This window comes from Acomys russatus, chromosome 24 (genome assembly GCF_903995435.1).
Source record: "Acomys russatus chromosome 24, mAcoRus1.1, whole genome shotgun sequence".
In the NCBI taxonomy this organism is placed as follows: domain Eukaryota; kingdom Metazoa; phylum Chordata; class Mammalia; order Rodentia; family Muridae; genus Acomys; species Acomys russatus.
The window spans coordinates 23,509,460-23,529,730 of record NC_067160.1 but is presented as its reverse complement, the minus strand read 5'-3'; the positions used below and the strand labels follow the sequence as shown (position 1 = coordinate 23,529,730).

General features: G+C 36.9%; 1 protein-coding gene across 4 annotated transcripts in view; it reads right to left on the bottom strand.

Annotated features, from left to right (window-relative positions):
• Window positions 1-20,271, bottom strand: part of Kcnh7 (potassium voltage-gated channel subfamily H member 7) — a 450,850-nt gene that overhangs the window by 126,386 nt on the left and 304,193 nt on the right. For all 4 annotated transcript variants that reach the window (XM_051167119.1, XM_051167116.1, XM_051167117.1 and 1 more), the window contains exon 4: window positions 4,014-4,442. In XM_051167119.1, the coding sequence (XP_051023076.1) occupies window positions 4,014-4,442 (429 nt within the window). The remainder of the gene's footprint in view (window positions 1-4,013; window positions 4,443-20,271) is intronic.

Here is a 20,271-nt window from a genome sequence, read left to right as displayed (position 1 = left end):
CACACACACACACACACACACACACACACACACATATGTATAGATACAGATATATGTATATGTGTGTGTGTATGTGTGTACAAGATTTAGAAAGTATACATTCATTTCCATCTATCTTATCACCATACATATTCAAAATCTTGATATAGAGCATAATTGTTTCCAAGCTTATATTGAAAGTAATTTTTTTTTATCTTAGCAATCTTGTTTTTTTCTCTTTTTATTTCCTTTATTTATTTTTTATTATGAATTTATTCTTGTTACATCTCAATGGTTATCCCATCCCTTATATCCTCCCATTCCTCCCTCCCCCCCATTTTCCTCTTACTCCCCTCCCCTATGACTGTTCCTGAGGGGGACCTCCTCCCCCTTTATATGCTCATAGGGTATCAAGTCTCTTCTTGGTAACCTGCTATCCTTCCTCTGAGTGCCACCAGGTCTCCCCCTCCAGGGGACATAGTCAAATATGAGGCACCTAATACTATGGTTTATGAAATTCTTAGAGGAGAGATTGCTTTGGTCAGAAGTATAGGAATAAAATGTGACTTGTAATGGCAATTTTCTCCTTTTACAAATCATTTTTAAAAAAGGACCACTGGACATGATCTTGTTCATATAGAAATAATGCCACTCTCAAAGCAGTCTAAAATCATTAGCAAAGTTGTAACTCCTTTGACAGTGGTTAGAAAAAAATTTAAGATAGAGCTGAAGCTTAGATTGGGAGCAGAGCACTTGGTTAACATCTATATGGTCCTGGTTTTGATCACCAGCACTGCTGAAAACTACTATTAGAGTGTGCATACACACACACACAGACACACAGACACACACACACACACACACACACACACACACACACACACACGTGTGCACATTCACTCACTAAGCCTAGATGCTATAAAGACCACTAGCCTCAAAGCTAACGTAGAGCTATTGAAGCCTTGACACTGAGGACGAATGACAAGTTTAAATGCTGAAATAGCTCTTTGTTACTTCTTCTATGCCTATCAGTGGGTTTATGTAATTAAACATTTTTTTTTTTTTTTTGGCTAAAATTGTTCTGAAGTTAAAGTCCAAAATACCTACAGTCATACACTGACTGTGGCATCTTCAGGACCAGCAATATAAAGTGCAGAAAGCAGAAGTTAGACTTTTCAGTGTTTCAGCTGTCTAATTTCATGTCTCTTGAATGTTATGATATACTAATTGATGTTTACATTTCCCATATCTACTTTTACCTTCCTTTTTATAGTACTACATTTTTATTGAATTTTCACAATGTGAAGTTGGAATTGATTACAAAAAGACTTATAGTTTTCTGTAATATGTGCCTTGGGAAGAAATATTCCAAGGTATTTTACAATAGACATAAATAAGATTAGGTAAAATAGTAATATATTTACAAACTATTTACAGTACGATAAAGAAAGAGTACTTATGAGCACAGAACTGCATTTGAATGAGAACATCCGAACTCCAGCACTGGTCCATCTAGGATTTTACATCTTAATAATTCTCAAGTATTCATAAAACTAAAATTAACTGGGAGATCTTCCATCTACTCTTACTTATGCTTCGTTTCTCAAGTATACAGAAATATATAGCCCCAGGAATGGTATTTCCTCCTAAGCCTGTCAGTGATTTTTTTTTTTTTTTTTTAGGTAAGATCATTTTGTGGCTGAAGCCCTGTGCTTGGGTGCCCTGTGAGTTTATTGGTCTGCAGCTACACACTGCCTTGGTATTGGCAGGACAGTGATAGTTAACTGAAAAGGGATTAGCCCAAAGAGGAGAGGAAAACAGAGAGTGATCGTATCATCAGCACCTATCTATACACAGTTCCTGTACTGAAAAACATAAAAACTACCAAGTCACCATGTCCTATAATTGTATCAGTAACTTTGTACCATGTGAAGGCCACCTGAGAGGAAAATAATGTGTATGAGTTATAAAGCTCAGTATCTGATACTAACAAGTCCTGTCGAAACACAGGCAAAGCATGCAGGATGCGTTGATTCTGGGAAGTTTGAGTTTTCAAAGTTATTACTCTAAACTCGGCTTCCTATGGGAATGTGCTGAAGAGTCAGGACGCTTACTAACCAATGGAGGCAAACTAGAACATATGCTGTCCATTTGAAACACCACTGAATTTATTGTAATTCGCCCACAGGATGCATTGTTCAAACATCCAGTTGTACAGGTTTCATTCAGTCAGAAAATATTGCACACACTATTCCCAGGTGGAGCATAATGGTTTAGCTTGGAAATTGTCTTTGATGTTGTCTTTCTTTTGGCTTTCCTCGGACCGTAGATTAAAGTGGATGTGCTAATTACTCTTGTAATGCAGTTTCTCCTATTTGTCTTATTTCAAACATTCATTCTGTTCTGAGACAGCCTCTGCCTCTGCTTCTTCTCTCTCTTTGAATTCCTCCCTCACACCCCCGCCAACTTCTTTTCTTTCAGCTCTTCCGTCTCTTCTATTTCACATTGCCCTTTAGAAAGATTCCCCCCCACATGACTCAAGACTAAGGCTTTGGTTTAAATCAGCGTATGTGGAGGAAGGAGCTCATTATATCCTGATGAGTATGATATTGGAAAATGATTCATGTGCATGGTTCTCTCAATGCCAAGGCAATGGTATTGAATATCTGTCATAAAGTAGAGCCCTGGGCTCAGCGCTAAAGTCTGCAGAACTACAGGTCGTGGAGTGCTTATCAAGGCTGCCTCATGGCATTGTATTTATTCTCACATACAACAATATTTGATCTATATCTATATAAGTGTGTGTGTGTATCTGTATGTTTTGGTAACTATAGAATGTAGTAAGTACTAAACTATGCACTACTTTTGTAAATCCCGGTTTCATTTCATTCAGGAAATTATTCAATTCCTCTTGTTTGGGAAGGGTGAGGGCAGTGCTTGCAGCTGGGTAATAAGTGTGAAAAGGGAACAAACAGCTAAGAGGATTTAGACAGAACAAAGCAGTGGTGGAGAAAGATGCTTATTTGGTAGAGTGATTAGGACGTCATAGTGAGACCCTTATGAGTAGATTTACGTTTTTGAAAAGACAACAGCCTAGGTAGCAGAGGCACTTGAAGGGAGGAGGGTCTGGAGAAGAAGAGCAACGGTTGGAGGAATGCACCTGAGTATCCAGGCAGGCAGTTCTAACTCCTAACTCCTTGGACGTAGTCGTAGAGTGAAGCCTTCTGGTAAAGGAGTGAAGTAGGGGTAATTGCTGCACGGATTGGAAGCTTTTCAAGCAGCGAGGCCCACAGGAGCCTCAACATTGACTAGCTCTTTTACCCTCACGCCCTGTGGCAGTTGATTACTTCCCTGTAAATGGAGTTTAAACCTGGTTCCTAACCTACAGAATTGTTATGAGATTTAAATGAGACTTAACCTGTGTCAAGTACTTACACTGCTTCGGGCATCGTAACTAACTGCTCAAACAATATTATCCACTCTCATGCTAAAGATGGATTGCTTCTGTGATGCCTTTCAAAGCTCACTTTTCACTCTGGCTAATTTCAGGATGTGAGCCAAGGCTAGAGAGAAAATAAATTTGGACTCTGCTTTCCATGTCGCCCGTGAGTTCTCCCACTAATCTATCCTGTTCTTCCTATCGCTGATGGTCAGTAATGGTCCAGTGAGGGCACACTGCTCTTTCTCCCAGGGTGTGATCACTTGCTAAACCCAACAAAATTAATTATGCTGAAGATGATAGAATTCATCACCTAATCCTATCTTAAATTAAGCACTAATTAATTTACATACCAGGAAGCAGGCTGATAGTGGTTATACTATTTTAGAAACCCTGATAAAAGAAGCCAGAAGAAACCAAATTACTCACCAAGGTTCAAAGAGGAAATCAGAAAAAAATCTTTAATACAAGATTCTCGTTTTTAATAGCTTTTAATCACATTTCTTCTTTGAAGAAACAGATTACTGATCAATCATGAAACAATGTTAAAATAAATTTCCATTACCCAATTAAATAATGTTTCTGTGTTACATACCTTCGCTGGCATGGCGATCTCTAAATATGTTCTTGGGGTGGACACTGAACCCTTCTATATCATGAACTGAGGATGCCCTCCGTATGCTACAGAGGCTCTCCCTTGACCTGGAGTGTGTTAGTTGGGAACTTGACTGCAGCATGTCAGGGTAGAGGCGATCCCATTGCCTTTTGGGAGAGGAATGGTCCAGAGGTCCGGATATGTTCACTAAGGGAGAACACTGGCTAGGCTGTATCAAGGCTTTCGTATCATCTGCTTCAGAGGGACTGCAACTTTCCTTTGTGGGAGACTTAAAATGCTTCATGGCCACAGAGTCATCGCTGTGTTTAGATGAATCAATGACTACCACATCCGGGTCTTCCTGTGGCAAGGACTGCTTTCTGTATGTTAGAACTCTCAAACCAGGAAATTTGAATCCAAAAAGTTTCCCTACGAAGGAAGACAGAAAAGTATATTCTTACACTATGAATATATACTTTTAAAATAACAAACATAATCAAACATTTAAAAACCATATGGAATAACTATTTATCTGCATTTAATTAATTCTACTCTAATGAGAAATATTACAAAATATTACTAAGAACAATATGAAACATAGATGTCTTACTTTTGAGAATTATGAAATACACCAATGACATGAAAACATTTACATGATGAAAGACTTTTAGTTGTAACAGATTAAAATCATGTAGTCAATAAATACCCATAAGTTACATAAGAAAAGAACACCAACATCTTTTTCTTTTTTTTTTTTTTTTTTTTTTTTTTTTTGGTTTTGGGGTTTGAAGAGATTTTCTCTCTGTGTAGCCTGGGCTCTCCAGGACTTGCTTTGTAGAGCAGGCGGGCCTTGAACTCACAGATATCTACTTGCCTCTGCCTCCCCAAATGCTGGAATTACAAGCCTGCACCACTGTGCCTGGCTGAAAGAACACAACATTTTATATCAAGGGACAGACAGAGGAAAGAGTAGGTATATATGGGGTGGTAAAGCTATTGATAGAGGATACATGAGCTTGAAGTGGGCTTGATACACTTGAAGATATTTTTATAGTATTGTAATTTATAGTATTGTAACTGTAATTGTAGTGTAACAGTATTATAACAAAATAGTATTTTGTCTTTCATAGCACTGTAGTTGAGTTTGGGTGGTAAGAAGGGAGAACAACTGTATCTCAAAGGTTTCTCAATCCATCTGGAAGTCTTGAAAAGGTATAGGCTGCCAAATGAGATGTAAACGTAAGAATTTATTTGTCATATTTGTTGCTGTTTTTCCAAAATCTAAGACTATATCAGACTGGGTGATGCATTGAAAGTCATCTAACTATAAACATTAAATAATGGATATTAAATTTTAAATAATAGCTAAATAAACAGGCATTAAAGAATCCAGTATTAAAATATTAGCTAAATAAACACACTAGTAGTAGAGCTGTAAATTAAAATAGACAAAAATCATCTTTCCTCCATTCAGTTCAGCAGGAAAATGGGGTTAGAGACCACAACATGTATTTTGACTACCCTGGGTTTTTTTTTTTTGTGGGATTGAAAATTCCTGCAGACCCTTTGGGAAGTTATCTGCCAATATCTATCTACTGAAATGAAAAAGAAAGTACCTCTTTTCTTTGACAGAGCAATTCACATTTAAGATTCGAATATGCAGAAATAGAAACCATCTGAATTTTCATTAAAAGGAGACCACTTGAAAAAAATACAGTATTTTATACTGTATTATGAGAGACTTAAGATAAGTAGAAAATTTGCATGCTTAAATGTATTCTTGAGAATAATGTAAGTATTAAGTTCAAAAGTGTATGATACTATTTTCAATAAAAAGGAAGAATTTATTTGTTCATATTAGTTGAATGACAGCAGACAAAATATGAAAAATACCATGATCTGAACTTGCCATGTGGATTTGCTCAGTGAGGGGGGCTGAAAGCTAACAATGTGCATCACATCCACATCCTTTTATATACATCTATTGTTGCACTGAGTATGCTTTTTAAAAAATAGAATTTAAAAAGTAATAAAGCAAGTAAACATCCACTCTCACAGAAAACAGAAAGCTGCAAGCACTCAGACAGCAATCTGTTATCTGTAGATTCCCTAATGGCTCCGAGAAAACCCCAAGTTTGATATTGGTTATGTTGGCAGAGTAGTCTGGACTCCATTTCCTCATGTCTGTAGGTGTATTTGCTGCCATTCTGGGCATTTCGCTCATGTCTGGGAAGAACAGTATTTTCCACCTTGTTCTTTTCTTAAAAATTCATAAGAACCAACCATCATGGACATTGTGGGTTTTTTTTTATTGTATAAACTTCTCAATTCATTAAAGATGTTTCTAAAACACAAAAGAATATCACCTCAAACTCAGGAGCTTTTCTCCACTTTGAAAACATGCTTAGTGAATAATGTTACCCTATGTACTTTCGATCCTGTAATTTTCCATCAAGATTTTTACTCTGAGTCCCAAGCCTGTATATCTAATGGTGACTACATTGCCTCTGAGAAAGTTTCAAGTTATCGCAGATTCTTTTTTAAAATTTTTTTATTAATTTATTCTTGTTACATCTCAATGGTTATCCCATCCCTTGTATCCTTCCATTCTTCCCTCCCTCCCATTTTCCCCTTATTCCCCTCCCCATGACTGTTCCTGAGGGGGATTTCCTCCCCCTGTATATGCTCATAGGGTATCAAGTCTCTTCTTGGTAGCCTGCTATTCTTCCTCTGAGTGCCACCAGGTCTCCCCCTCCAGGGGACATGGTCAAATATGAGGCACCAGAGTTTGTGTGAAAGTCATACCCCACTCTCCATTCGCAAGGGAAAATAGCAAAGTAGAAGGATCCAGAGGGTCCTAGAAACCTATAAGTGGAACATTATGATAGGTAGATTTGGGCCCAGGAGTCCCGCTCAAACTAAGGCACCAGCCAAGGACAATACAGGCGGTAAACTTTAAACCCCTACCCAGATCTAGCAAATGGACAGAACATTATCTCAGATTCCAATCTGAAAATTCCAATCTCCTGGCCTCTTCCTTCAACTCAGTCATCTTTCAGAGCAAATGTCATTGCAATTAATCTAGTTAGATAAGTCTGAGAAGTGATGGCCATCTTCACTACGTTCTCTGATCACCCCCATCTTCTATAATCTATTAATACCAACCTACTGATTATATTCATTTCACTTCCTATCAGCCTTTTGATGTTACTTTTTTCATCTTACTGCTTTCAGTCTAAATAATGACTCCACTGATTTCTTGCCATGAGATACCTGTCACTTTTGATACTCTCAGCATTGTTGTTCATCTCCCAAAGATGAGTTTCATGTTTTAAAACATTTGCATGTTTGTGCAAACATTTTTCAACGAAATAGACTATTCTCACCTCTAAATACACATAATCTCTACCCTGCTCTTTAATTCTCCTCTTTGGCCTCAAGACTCTAGGCATGATGACGTCATAACTCCTCCGGAGGCTGGTGCTTCTCTCAAATTCAGGGTTCCCTTCTGTTAGATCTTGTCCTTCTGCCTACTTTGTCCATCCTTTAGCTTATGGCCTAGATTAGCTTGCTTGGAGAGGAAACCCCTCTGAACGAGGTTGACATCTCTTCACAGTTTTCAGCACACAAGACAATAATACACACAGTGATTTAGCAATTAACATTTTTCTACTCCCTTGTAAGAAAGGCCTTGTTAATTTTGCCCCAGTTCTGACAAGATGCCTGAGTATGGCAGATAAAAGTTTTACAAACATATTGTAAATTGAATTGATAATGTATTCAGTTTGGATTAGATTAATTAATCTGGTCATAATATGTAATCCTAGTGTCCTATGTAGTGTACAATGTAGTAGAACTAAACAAATCATGGGAACTCTATACCACATCCTGTATACCTGACACAGCACTTATTACCAATTTCATCCTTTTGGATAAGGTTTAAATTGCTTCTATTCTGATTGTTGAGTTTACACAGAACAGTCTTTATGCCCTTCATTCATCCGGTAATATAGATAAAATGATTGTTGGAGAACAATTTAGAATTAATCAGGCTAATTTATTATGCCAACTTCACTTGTAGTCTAGGAGTTAAGAATGCTAAAAATAATTAAAATAGGATTTATTTCTCTGGTAAAATATTTTGACATAATGCAAGTATATTAAACATTATATTGTGGATTAATATACAAAGATGAGAGCAATCTATCTGCACAAATAAGATTAAATATTGGTGCACGACTATAAATGTTTTGAAAGCATTTTAACATACTCCTTCTAACAGTTTTTATATGCTCACATAAATTGCCAAGTTAAAAATCAGTGAGCTGCATCAAAGTCATTTGATTAGTTTTTAATGCACATGAAACTGAGTTACAGTTTACAAATCAATTTTGCAAGTTTTATTACAATGCAGTGAAGGTCAATGCCTACTTTTACTCATTTTTCATCAGCTATATTACAGTCTTCCTCTAAAGAACACCCAGTAGCTCTCTTAAATTAACGATCGCACAAGCATTTATTTTGCTCCTGTAGTTTAGTCACATCAAAGGTGGTACAGATGGCCTTTTCTGCACCACTAGGTTAATATGACCATGTTGTATTGCATTACTGATTTAGTTGTCTCCCTCCGTAGCTCAGGCGGAAGAATTCACATTGAGAAATTTGTGCACCACTATAGTTCCTTAAGGGATGGAATATAAAATTTATATATAAGTGTAACTGTTGTGGCTTTTAACTATGCAAAACGTCTTGCTAAGGCCAGAGATTTCATTAAATTTACTTTCTTACTTGAATAATTAGATTCTATTTAGGCTCATGTCTGCGAAAACAGTAAACCTGAAATAAGAAAAAACTATTTTTTCACAACTCTTATACATTGTCAGAAATGAGGATAAACCCTGATAAACTACTTCTATGAATGTAATTTTTGTTTAAATACACAGTTTAATAACAAGTGGTGCCGGTGGTAGCTATCTGGGATAGAAACAGTCTTTCTTGGGAAAATAAATATTCTTATGAAAATTTCCACTTAGTTTTTTTCCACTTAGTTTTTAATCATTGATTTTTCTTGCAACTGCAAGTTATTTTTGATTCATTTCATTTATTATCATTTTACAAACTTTTAGTACATTGATAATTGATAATCTAATAATTTTACTACTAAACATCTTGCCTTAAGAGTACATTGTTATGCAAATCAAGACTATCCTTAGGTGTGGCAAGGGTCTTGAGAGTGTGCAGGGAAGCAGAGCAGAGAGTTGAGAGGCTGCCCGTGCAGATTTCCCTCAGTGAAGGACTGAGGTGGGTCCTGGATCACTGAAAACACACTGTCATCGGGAAGTGGTAGAGCAAGCCTTTAATCCCGTACTCTGGAGGCAGAGACAGGTGGAGCTCTGTGAGTTTGAAGCCAGCTTCCTTTACAAATTGAGTTCCAGGATACACAGAGAAACTCTGTCTCAAAACAAACAAATGGGGGCGGGAGCAAGGAAAGAAAGAAAACAGACTGTATAAAATTTTGATAGGAAGGCACTCAACCCCTGTCAGGAGCGACTGTGAGGAGCTAATATCAACTGTTGTCTCAAGGGACCTGAACTGCAGTTGAATCTTCAGGGAGGAGTTGGGGCTGGGGCTGCAGCCCAGAGTTGTTGCAGGTGGTGAACTGCTGTGGGCCTCACTTCATTTCTAACTTCCCCTTGACCCCTGGGTACTTCCTCAAGAGTTGAGGATCCAACAGAGAGGATCTTAAACCTCTCTGTTGCTCATCGGAAGCCTCTTGTATCTCTGAGCTACCCAGTCAGTAGCCTAAAGCCAGCCCAGGGAAAGAAAGGTACGAACCATCCCCACCGATGCATAGACTATTCAAACCTCCTGAGGGGTTGTTTGGTGTGCGTGGTAGTTCACTACTTTCAGCGTTTTTGCTATCACAATCAGGAGCAAAGTGTAAAGTACAAGGGGCAGCGAGGGGCAGAGGAGGTGGGAGATCAGGGCGAGGGCGAGCCGCCTCTTGTTTCAGAAAAAAATAAGTTGTCATAAATGTATTGAATGGGTTTTTGTAAATTAGTGGTATTCATATACCTAACACTTGACTTGAAAGCCTTAAAGCCGGTGTGAACAATGCTCTAGCCCAATAAACATTGGTACATAGAGTGGCATGAATTTAATCCAGTCAAATAGAGGAAAAGATTGAATTTGATGGGAGAAACAGAAAATGACTGACACATCAATCAGCCTTTTCTTTTCATGGAGAGAACTGTGATAGAAGCACATTGAAAGGAGATGAGGTTTTTCTACTGTTAAAGGAGTGAGGTGGTAGATTACATCATTGAGGGGCTGCGAGGACAAGCCAGAATATTGACAAGGAAGCCTGTCATTAGCAGTTAGATTTGGAGAAAATAATTTTCAGTGCGGACTCAGTACTGAACAATTGACTCTCCTGAGTAATGAATGATAAAGGGACCGGTGTCTGCCGTGCAGTTTTGGTGCTACTAGTGATAACAAAACAACCAAAAATCTCCCGGAAGTCCACTGGCAGACCTTAACCGTGAAGTTAAGGGGCCGTTTAAGGAATAGATGTGATTAGAAAAGACACCTAAGACGAAGTCTCCAATGATACAACCTAGGAGTAGGTGACACTAGAGGAAAAGGAGGGTCTCACAAAGGAATGAGGAGAGAGCCATTGACAAACTGGGATCTTGGAGTATGTGAGTCTCAGTATGCTGTGTGAAGGTCAGGGGGCAGCTAGGGCTGCCTCGAGGCATGAGAACACCAAAGCTGCCGCAGCAGCAGCGGCAGCAGCAGCGGCAACAGCACACTCCTCTGAACATGTTAAAAGCGGTGCTTGTGTCTGAGAAGCCCTGTTTCCAGTCTGGCCACATCATCATGACAGCAAAGGAGGCAGCAAACAGTGATTTGGACAAGGGAGATAAGCAAGCGGACAGAGTGATGAGAAGGGCTGCTTTTCAAGATTCAAGGTTAAAATCCTTCAGTAAGGAACACACCAACATTACATAAGCCTAATCAGACCTCCATATGCCTAAAATAACCACTAAATTAATAAACACACGATTTTCACCATACTGTAATTTAGTCTCTCTCAGGTATATATACATTTCCCTCTCTCCAAATGCCAAGTTAAAGAATCAATTCAGGTCTCCTGGAAGTGATAACTCCTTAACCTATATTGATTCTGGTTGATCACGCAGATGGGGTTCTAAATAGAACGTTCAAAACACGAGTGAGAAATAGTCTACTTTCCCAAATGCTGTATGATCAGAGACTGTCCATGATTTTCATGTTACTAAGTAACAAAAGAGTCCATAGGATGTTCCCAAGATGTCTTTGGTGTGCTTTTGCTGACCTAGGTGTTGATCAACATCCGTTGTTATTGAAGTACATATTTTCCCCAATAACAAACACTTTCATTGATCATCTATATCTATATCTATGTATCTATGTACCTATCTATCTATCTATCTATCTATCTATCTATCTATCTATCTTTCTATCTCTATATATCCATATAATAGGGACACTGGCATAAATATGATTGAACTTTTTTTCTATTTGTTTTTGCAACAGCGTCATGGTTGCTTTCTTCTATATTAAATTTAATCGTTAGGGGAGACTTTTAAAAGAGATATGAAAGTAAACATTAGTTACAGTGTAAAACCTTTAATTGAATTCTGCTGAATAGGAGGAGGACCGTTTCTATAGTAATGTGTGCTGGTTAGTGAATCCTGAATCACAACTGCAGCTTCTCATCTTTGAATTAAAGAAGGGCTTTCAGCTCCAATGGAGACTAGCAAAACTGCGTGAAAAGCCTCGCTGCAAATGAAATACATGGAACACCTCTTTGTCTCTTACTGCTTGCGGTCAGAAAACTGACAAAAATTTGAGGAAGCAGTGTAGCTGTTGAGACAAATGTATGTTTTATGTGTTAATTATCTTGAGTGATTTCAAAACATATGGATATGGTTTTAGCAGCTTAAATTAGATAATTGCCTAAATTATCTAATGTTTTGTATGTGTAAGTTTAGCTTTAGTTGAAGCTTTTAGGATTATTCAAACTTTCAATAAGAAGAATGGTAAAATTTGCCTCGGAAGAAAAAAATTGAATTTTCTTAAAGACAATGGTGTTTTCTTTTTTAAAAAACAAGATTAAATGAAAAAGTTAGCTTCTGAAAGTTATTGTCAGAACAAACTCCTATAGACATTTAAGGTTATTTTATTACGCTACTTACGTTTGATTTTAATTTGAATATTAGTTAACTTAAACCATGGCACTAGAATGACACAGGGCTTGATGTACACAGAGTGTTGGATTTCTGTGTTTCTGAGCCAGCAGTTATGACACAGAGAACAAAAGCATGTATTTGCAAACATGTTGTTTGTTCATAGCAATGGTCTTAGCATGTGGAGAGTCACTGACCTGGGCAATCTGGTTGATGTACAATCAATAGAAAATAAATGAACAGTTCTATGGGAAACAACACATAAATGTGTTTATGTTGCCCCCACACGGATACTTACTATTTGTAGAAGAAAGAACAGGTAGCCTCTTTGGAATTGACCTCAAGGGTCCCTGACCACGTTAAATTAGGTTGTCATTGTCTAATCTCCTACAGTTCTTACCCCTCCTTTATTCTTGATTTTTCGAATCCGCTTTAGTGTGTATTTAAAGAACATTAAGATTATGATGATTAAGTTTTATGATTGCCTACTGGACAAACAGATGTGCCCAAATGTGATGGCAAACTAAAGTGTGAAATATTATGTTCCCATAGGAAGTGGGCCACATAGATTTGCTTTGATGGGGTGGGATTTCCACAGGAAAGAGTCTTATGGAATAGATATGCTACAAAATGACAACATTTTACTAAACAATACATGGCAAAAATTGTTTTAGTTTATAAACTATTAAATATTAGACGTGATAGAAGAGAAAGCTAATGAAATAATGGAAGGCACTCTAATTTAGATCTTTGTATTGTGTATACACAGTAATTTGGAGTTTTCTGTTTTAGGCAACAAAAATGTATTGTAAAGGATAAAAACAGCAGACTACTGAAATCTGAGTCCAGCAATGTTTCATGAGATATTGGGGAAAATCTGAAAGAAGGAGTTAAAATAATGGGACTACATTCGCTCAAAGAAGATGTGCTGCAGTGATGAGTAGGGCAATTGCAGTGGGATACAAAAGAGAGAGATTGAGAGAAGTGATGAATATATTTGGTCCCCCTTTTCTATGGGAAATGAGAGGATTCAATAGAAGGAGAAGCTTCGTATGATACTATGTTTTGGCTGGGATGATTGGCTAATGACAACATCAATGATGATCAAGGAACTCTGAGAGACCAGAGATGTTAAGACACGTCTGACTTGAAAGGCTAAAACTTCCAGATGTGTTAATATATTCCAAAGAACACACCTCATGGGCCATTGGATATATGATGCTCTAAACTATCAGTTCTCGATTTACATGTCCTGAACAGTGAGGGAAGGGGTGTTAAGCCTCCGGTTCACAAAGGTCACCCAAGACAATCAGAAAACACATATATTAACATTGTGATTTATAGCAATAGAAAAGTTACAATTATGAAATAGCAGTAAAATAATCTTATGGTTGGGGGTCACCACAACATGAGGAACTGTGTTAAAGTGCTGCATCAGTAGGAAGGTTGAGAACCACTGTCCTGAGTGATAAGAAAGACTAAAGAAATTGTGGCCTGAAATACTGGGCTGTGAAAAGGCCTGAAAGTGCAGGTAGCAGATGAAGCTGCCTAAGGAGGAGCTATATGACTCTTATGGAGGAAGAAGGCTGAAAGTTGCTTCTGGAAGACAGCCGGTGCTTAAAGGTAGAATAAGAGGGAATCTTGGAGCATGGCTTAGTGGTAGAAATGTTTCTTATATGTCTTAGCCCTGGGGCGGAACCTTATCAGTGATGAGAGAGAGAGGGGTGGAGAGAGAGAGAGACAGGGGGAGAGAGAGAGAGAGAGAGAGAGAGAGAGAGAGAGAGAGAGAGAGAGAGAGAGAGAGAGAGAGAGAATATGAATGTGGGGAGAGAGGGAGGAGAAGTGGGAAGAAAAGGAGGAAGGGAGACGGGGAAGAAAGAGAAAGAAAAAGAAAAAGGGACAGGGAAGAAGAAGAGAGCAAATGGTGCTGAGATGACTTCCTCCTTTTAAAGATGCAGTGAGTATGGTTGCCTAGATGTGGAGAGAAAGGCAAGAAGAGAAGAAATCTAACCGCTTAGAGAGTAAATGTACAGGGCGGAGCTAGGCTGCTCTGTGGAATGAAGGGAAGAGAGGACACAGGGATACACGTGTGTCTCCAACACCTACAGAAAAAGGCAAATAATAGAAACCAAAGAACCCAAGTATACATGAAACTTATGACAACGTGTGCTGAGCACAGTGAATAGGATAGCACAGGCCCTGTCAAAAAGGGTGGCTAGTATTTTGTGCTGGCTTATAAGAAACATTTGGGGTGTGTTGCTATATACTTAAAAAGAGAGAGAGAGAAAGAGAGAGAGAGAGAGAGAGAGAGAGAGAGAGAGAGAGAGAGAGAGAGAGAGAGAGAGGAGAGAGAGAGAGAGAGAGCGCCACATATCCTAATTTTAATGTGCAATATCCAATTTTTAAATGTTGGCAACAAATTCAACTAATTAAAACTTTAAAAAAAAAACATGATGTGATATAAACAAAATGTGTCTGTTGAAATGCAGACTATTTATTCTCAGCAGCTTGAGTATGAGCAACAGAAGAAGGAGCCAGAAGAAAACATTGGCATGTGAGGGAGACACTGGGGGAGACAGATTTTGAAGGAGCAGGATGGTACAGCTCCTGAGAGGATATGTTAGCTCCACTTAGGATTTGTTAGCCAGAGGTGGCTATAGTTGCTGAGGAAATTCCACATGATGCCCTTTCTCACCCTTGCTGTGGACACAGGAAGAAAAGGTTTCTGTGGTGCAACACAGGAATGGACTTGGGGTCAGAGTCACAAGGACTCTAGAAAAGGCTGGAAGTACCTTCTCTAGGTCACTGGAGAAATCTGAAGACAGAAAAATATACTTTTGAGCTATAGAGTCATTTAATACATTAAATGAAAGAAGTTTTGCGAAGTAAATAAAGCTTAACTAGAGCTTGTAGCTTATTAGAAAATACCTAAATTGTAGCATAAACTCAGTAGTTGTAAGTATTTTATAATAATGAAGGAGTGAAAATGTTATGAATGAAATTTGTTTGGTGAGAGAAACTTTTACAACAAGATAAAAGCATGTGCCTCAATTTACTGGTTGGATATTATCTTAGTTTATTTTCCTGTTGCTATGATGACTTACCCTAATAAAAATCAGTGAAGGGTGAAAAGATTTATTCTGACTTACTGATCAGGGCTACAGTCTTGTGTGGTGAGAAGTCACCCATCACCAGAAAGCAGATAGCACTTGAGCACACATGCTCAGCTCATTTTCTCCTTTTGTGCAGTCCAAACCACATCCAAGGGAATGCTACCACCCACAGTGCACAGTTATCCTCACCTTAATTAACTTAATCTAGATAACAGAAGGATAGCATATACCAGACATGCCCAAGACCTGTCCCCTAGTAGATTCCAGCCCGCATCAGGTTGGCAATTGAGATTAACTATTACAACGAAGAATTTTGTTCAATTTAGGTTTCCCTAATGATCTCAAGAATGTTTTAGTAAACCCTATCATTTCCATTTTAAGAACATTTTACATAAAGTGCAAATGAGAAAAAATTTAAGTCTGTCTTTTATTAGTATTAGTATTGACTAGTTAAGTGGATCCTTTGTACAGTATTTACTGATTTTATAAGAATACCAATGAATAATAATACTTCCTTATATACTTGGCACATTTGGGGGCACAAGTCATCTATTTGTGTTTGGTCCTATATCTTTCATAGACAAAGTTATGAAAATTTTACTTTTTCTGAAGAAAATGATCATGTTTCTTTTGTGGTGCTCCAGACTCTCAAACTGGTATTTTTACGAAGAATGTCACTCCATTCAACACACAACATGTTTCCCTTTTTACAGCCCCTCTTTTCTATTGTGCATTTAATATTGTTTCTTTCCCTTAATCATTTCAATTTAATAGTTCACTTAAAATATATACATGTGTCATATTTATCACATTGGTGATATTTTAAGAAAGAAATAATTTACAGAAACATATTTCTTTAATAAAGATAAGTGGGCAATATTTTCCTTTTCCCTCCCTTGTTTTCATTTTTTCATAATTATATACACCATATTTTCATAAGATTAAGCATTGATTAAAGGAAATATCAATTTTAAATGTGTTTTAATGTATTTATCATATATGTCCATGTAACTACATGTTATGATCAGTTTAATTGACTCAAATTTGAAATTAGATTTTAGACTTTAAAGTTATGATATCACTATGTTGAATGTTAACATTGTGATAGGTCAAGACAGTACAGAGTTTCTATTATCTTTTATTTTTGATGAGGCCACTTCAGTTTAGCTAGACTTTGATCTCCTTGCTGGAACATCCCAAGAACATTATCTAATTATTTTCTGGGAACCTGAGCTCAAAATATTCCCCTTAATTTATCTCAGCTACTGTTAAATTTCCTACTTGTGAAAACCTCCCCTTTCAGGTAATCCATTATTTTAGCTTCTGATAAACTGCTTGCCTGCACAAAATCTTACCCTGAATCTGCAGAATAAGATAACAGGATGTGCTTTGTTTTGTTTTGTTTTGTTTTCTTTTTCAATGTAAAAGTCTCTTGCTCCACGTTTGCCTATTTTCAGGCAGATTTTTTTTTTCTGTAGTCAAAACTAGGACAATTTGCCCAGTGGCTGGCTTTCCACTTTTGAAGCCATCTCCATAAGGAGGTTCTTTGATATTCATCATCTTCTTTGAGGTAGGCTGGGTGTTGCCATGAGTTTACTTGTCTTATTGTCAAATAATCTTTAAAACATTAAAAACATCCTTAAATGCAATATTTTTGTAGGACACTGAGGTTTTGAAGACCTTATCTAACTATTTTACCTTATCTGTAGAATCATATCTATGTGTTATATCTAGGATGTATATTCTTGTGATAAAAATAGACTACTAATTGACCTGACCATGATTTGATCAACTAACCATCAACTTGTATAATTAGGATACTAAACAGCCTGTGATAGCACTTTCAAAGTATTGGAGGTAAACTTTATATTCAACTTGAGTTATATGGATACAAGACCTCATATCATAGTAGAAATATATGTGTGTGTATATATATATAATGTGTGTGAAAAAAGGCTAAAATTTGAATTCTATACCAATGTATCAAAAATAAACTTATTTTACATCAATATACAAATTTCTATACCAATGAATTAAAAGTAACTTTGTGAACAACAATGAAGGCCTTAGGTTGAGTAGACTCAATAATCTACTTTTTGTCCTATCATCCTATATATTTCTGTTTGAGTCAACAGCCAAACTCTGCCAAAGTAGGGTAAGCAAGTCCTCAATAGTTTCTGCCTCACAAATATGTCTGTCAGATACACTAGGCCAGAAGGCTGAAGATGATGCTACAACGTTATAGAGAGTTTTGGGTGAATGTTCAGGCTGTCATTTTTTTTCTCACTTTGGAAGCTGCTAACCTGCACTTCCTGTTTACTCACGTAATTAATTTTATTCTTTCTCAAGTCTCTGATAGGGTTGAAGACCAGGTAACTTAGTTTTACAATTAAGCTTATTTGTTTAGGGGTTAAGATGTTTTTAGATGCAGGCAGAGTCGATAGTTGAACTCTGCCAAGACAGGGTAAGCAAGTCCTCAAAAGTTCCTGCCTGGAGAGTAAGTCTGGCAGAGATATTGGGCTAGAGGGTCAAAGATGAGGCTTCAATGTTATAGTGTTGGGTGACTGTTCAGGTAGTAAACTGTCTCAGTCTCTTTTTTTTTTTTTTTTTTTTTTTTTTGGAAGCTGCTAACCTGCACTACTGGTTCATCCAGGCATTTAAGTTTTATTCCTTATCAGGTCTCTGAGGGGGGTTGAAGACCAGATAGTTTTGTTTTACAATCAAGTTTAGTTGGCTAGGGGATATGATCTTTTTAGATCAAAATAAAGGATTTAAGTTAATAGAGATGAGATATGATAGATAGTGAATTTCATTCAGAAATTTAGACCCAACAAGATAGAAAAGATATTTATTTCAAGTTTGACAAATAAAAACAGCCAAATCACTATGAATGTAACATTTATATAACTCATGATTGTCTCATGGGTCTCCCTGGTAGTTTGTTTTATTTGTGTGTAATAAAACAAATATATATGTTTAAAAAAGATGTTTTTAGGTATAGATAGATGTTTTAAGTTGATAAAAATGATTTATAGGAATTTTAGACTCATCAAGATAGGAAAGACGTTTTCTTCAAGGTTACCAAATACAAATAGCCAAAACACTAATTAATGTAGCATTAATACAATTCCTGATTGTTTCATGGTTCTTCATGCTGTATGTAGCTTATTTTATATATGTGTAATAATATAAATGTATATATAATAAATAAAAAATATTTTTAAAACTCTCTTGCTTTAAATCCTCAAGGATATGCTTAAGTCCTGAATACAAGTGTAGTGCCAGGTGGCTAGAATCACGACTTTCACTGGGCATAAACTGCTTGTTTGAGTGGATATCTCTAGTAGACTCCTCATAATAACATGTGTTTTTCCAAAGAGATGTATCCAAATTTTACCTACCTTCTTTCCTTCCTTCCTGCTTGCCTGCCTTCCTTCTTTCCTTTCTTCCTCCCTTCCTCCAGCCCTCCCTCACTTCTTTCCTGGCATCTTTTCCCTTCTCTTTTGTCTTTTTCTGGCTCTCTATCAAAATATGTCTGAAAGAGCCAAAGCCAGTTTTGTACTGCCAGTAAAATTTTACACTCAAAGAGATAAATCATCAGGGTTTGTCAGAGATGAGATATAATGTGCAATGTTATCAAGCAAAATTTGGATCTTTTAAACTTTTCTCCTTGATTTAACAATCAATTCTTAAAAGTCTGAGATAAAGTTAAGGGAAATGAAAAACAAAATGACAAAAGGGTACAAGTGAAAACACTACACTGGATATAAATAATAAGACTCTGGAATGACATGGAAACAATTGTATCTGCATATTTTATTTTTACTCTCTCCAGTGATTTCCTATGTGAGTGACAGCTACACAGTAGAGGACCACACATATTCACAAAATAAGGAATAGAATTTCTACTGGCCTTGTCAAGACTTTCCCACAAGATGCCAGTCTAACTGAACATAAAATGAACAAACAAACAAACAACAACAACAACAAAAAACCCCTCCTGGTCTGTTTGTATTCTGGAAACTAGTATGTGGATTTCTTTCTATTTAAAAAACCAAGGAGTCAATTCAACATTTGTGTTTCGGTTTTAAATGAATGCATTATTTTTTTTCTAAATCCCATCCTCTGCTACGGTGTCGGGCACTTCCACTCCAGGATAACAAGGAATAAAACTTCAAGGATAAGCATAACCTGCCATAGAGCATGCCAGGCCCTATTCCATTGTTAAAATGAAGTATTTGAGAAGATGAATAAAAAAATAAACTAGACTTTTATCCTCTCTTTAGCCTAATAAATGTTCATAGATATTTAAAGATATTCACAAATAGTTACAGATGTTCATGAGAGATAAAGGCAAGTACCACCGAAGTTCACTCTCATGTTCCATTCAGCAATGACTGAATTTGCTAAGTGGAAGTAGAAAATACCATGAAGTTAAAGCAGATATCCCCTTAGAGGCACAATATTTGCAATAAATTTTTTTTATCATAGTTGGATTTGTTTCAGAAAACATTTTGCAACATTGATAAATTACTGATTTTGCAAGCAATAGTTTCATATGTGAATTTTTCAGGGTAAAAACTCAGGATATTGGCATTATATAGTACATTAATATATTTTTTTCTTCCTTTCTTTTAAGAGAAAATTAAATTTATGCTGCTATTTATACTTGGCAAAGGAAGTAATTGATACTATAAAATGTTTAATAGTTTGATTTAGTATTATATTTAAGATTATACTTACAGGGAGGAACAAGCTGTGACTCATGGGTCGCAAGGATCCTCCAGGATAACAAGGAATAAAACCTCATAGATAAGCATAACCTGCCGTAGGGCATTAAATGGTTGTTTTTGGGTGGTTGTGGTGGTAGTGGTAGTGATGGTAAGTGTGTGTCTGTGTGTGTCTTATGTGCCT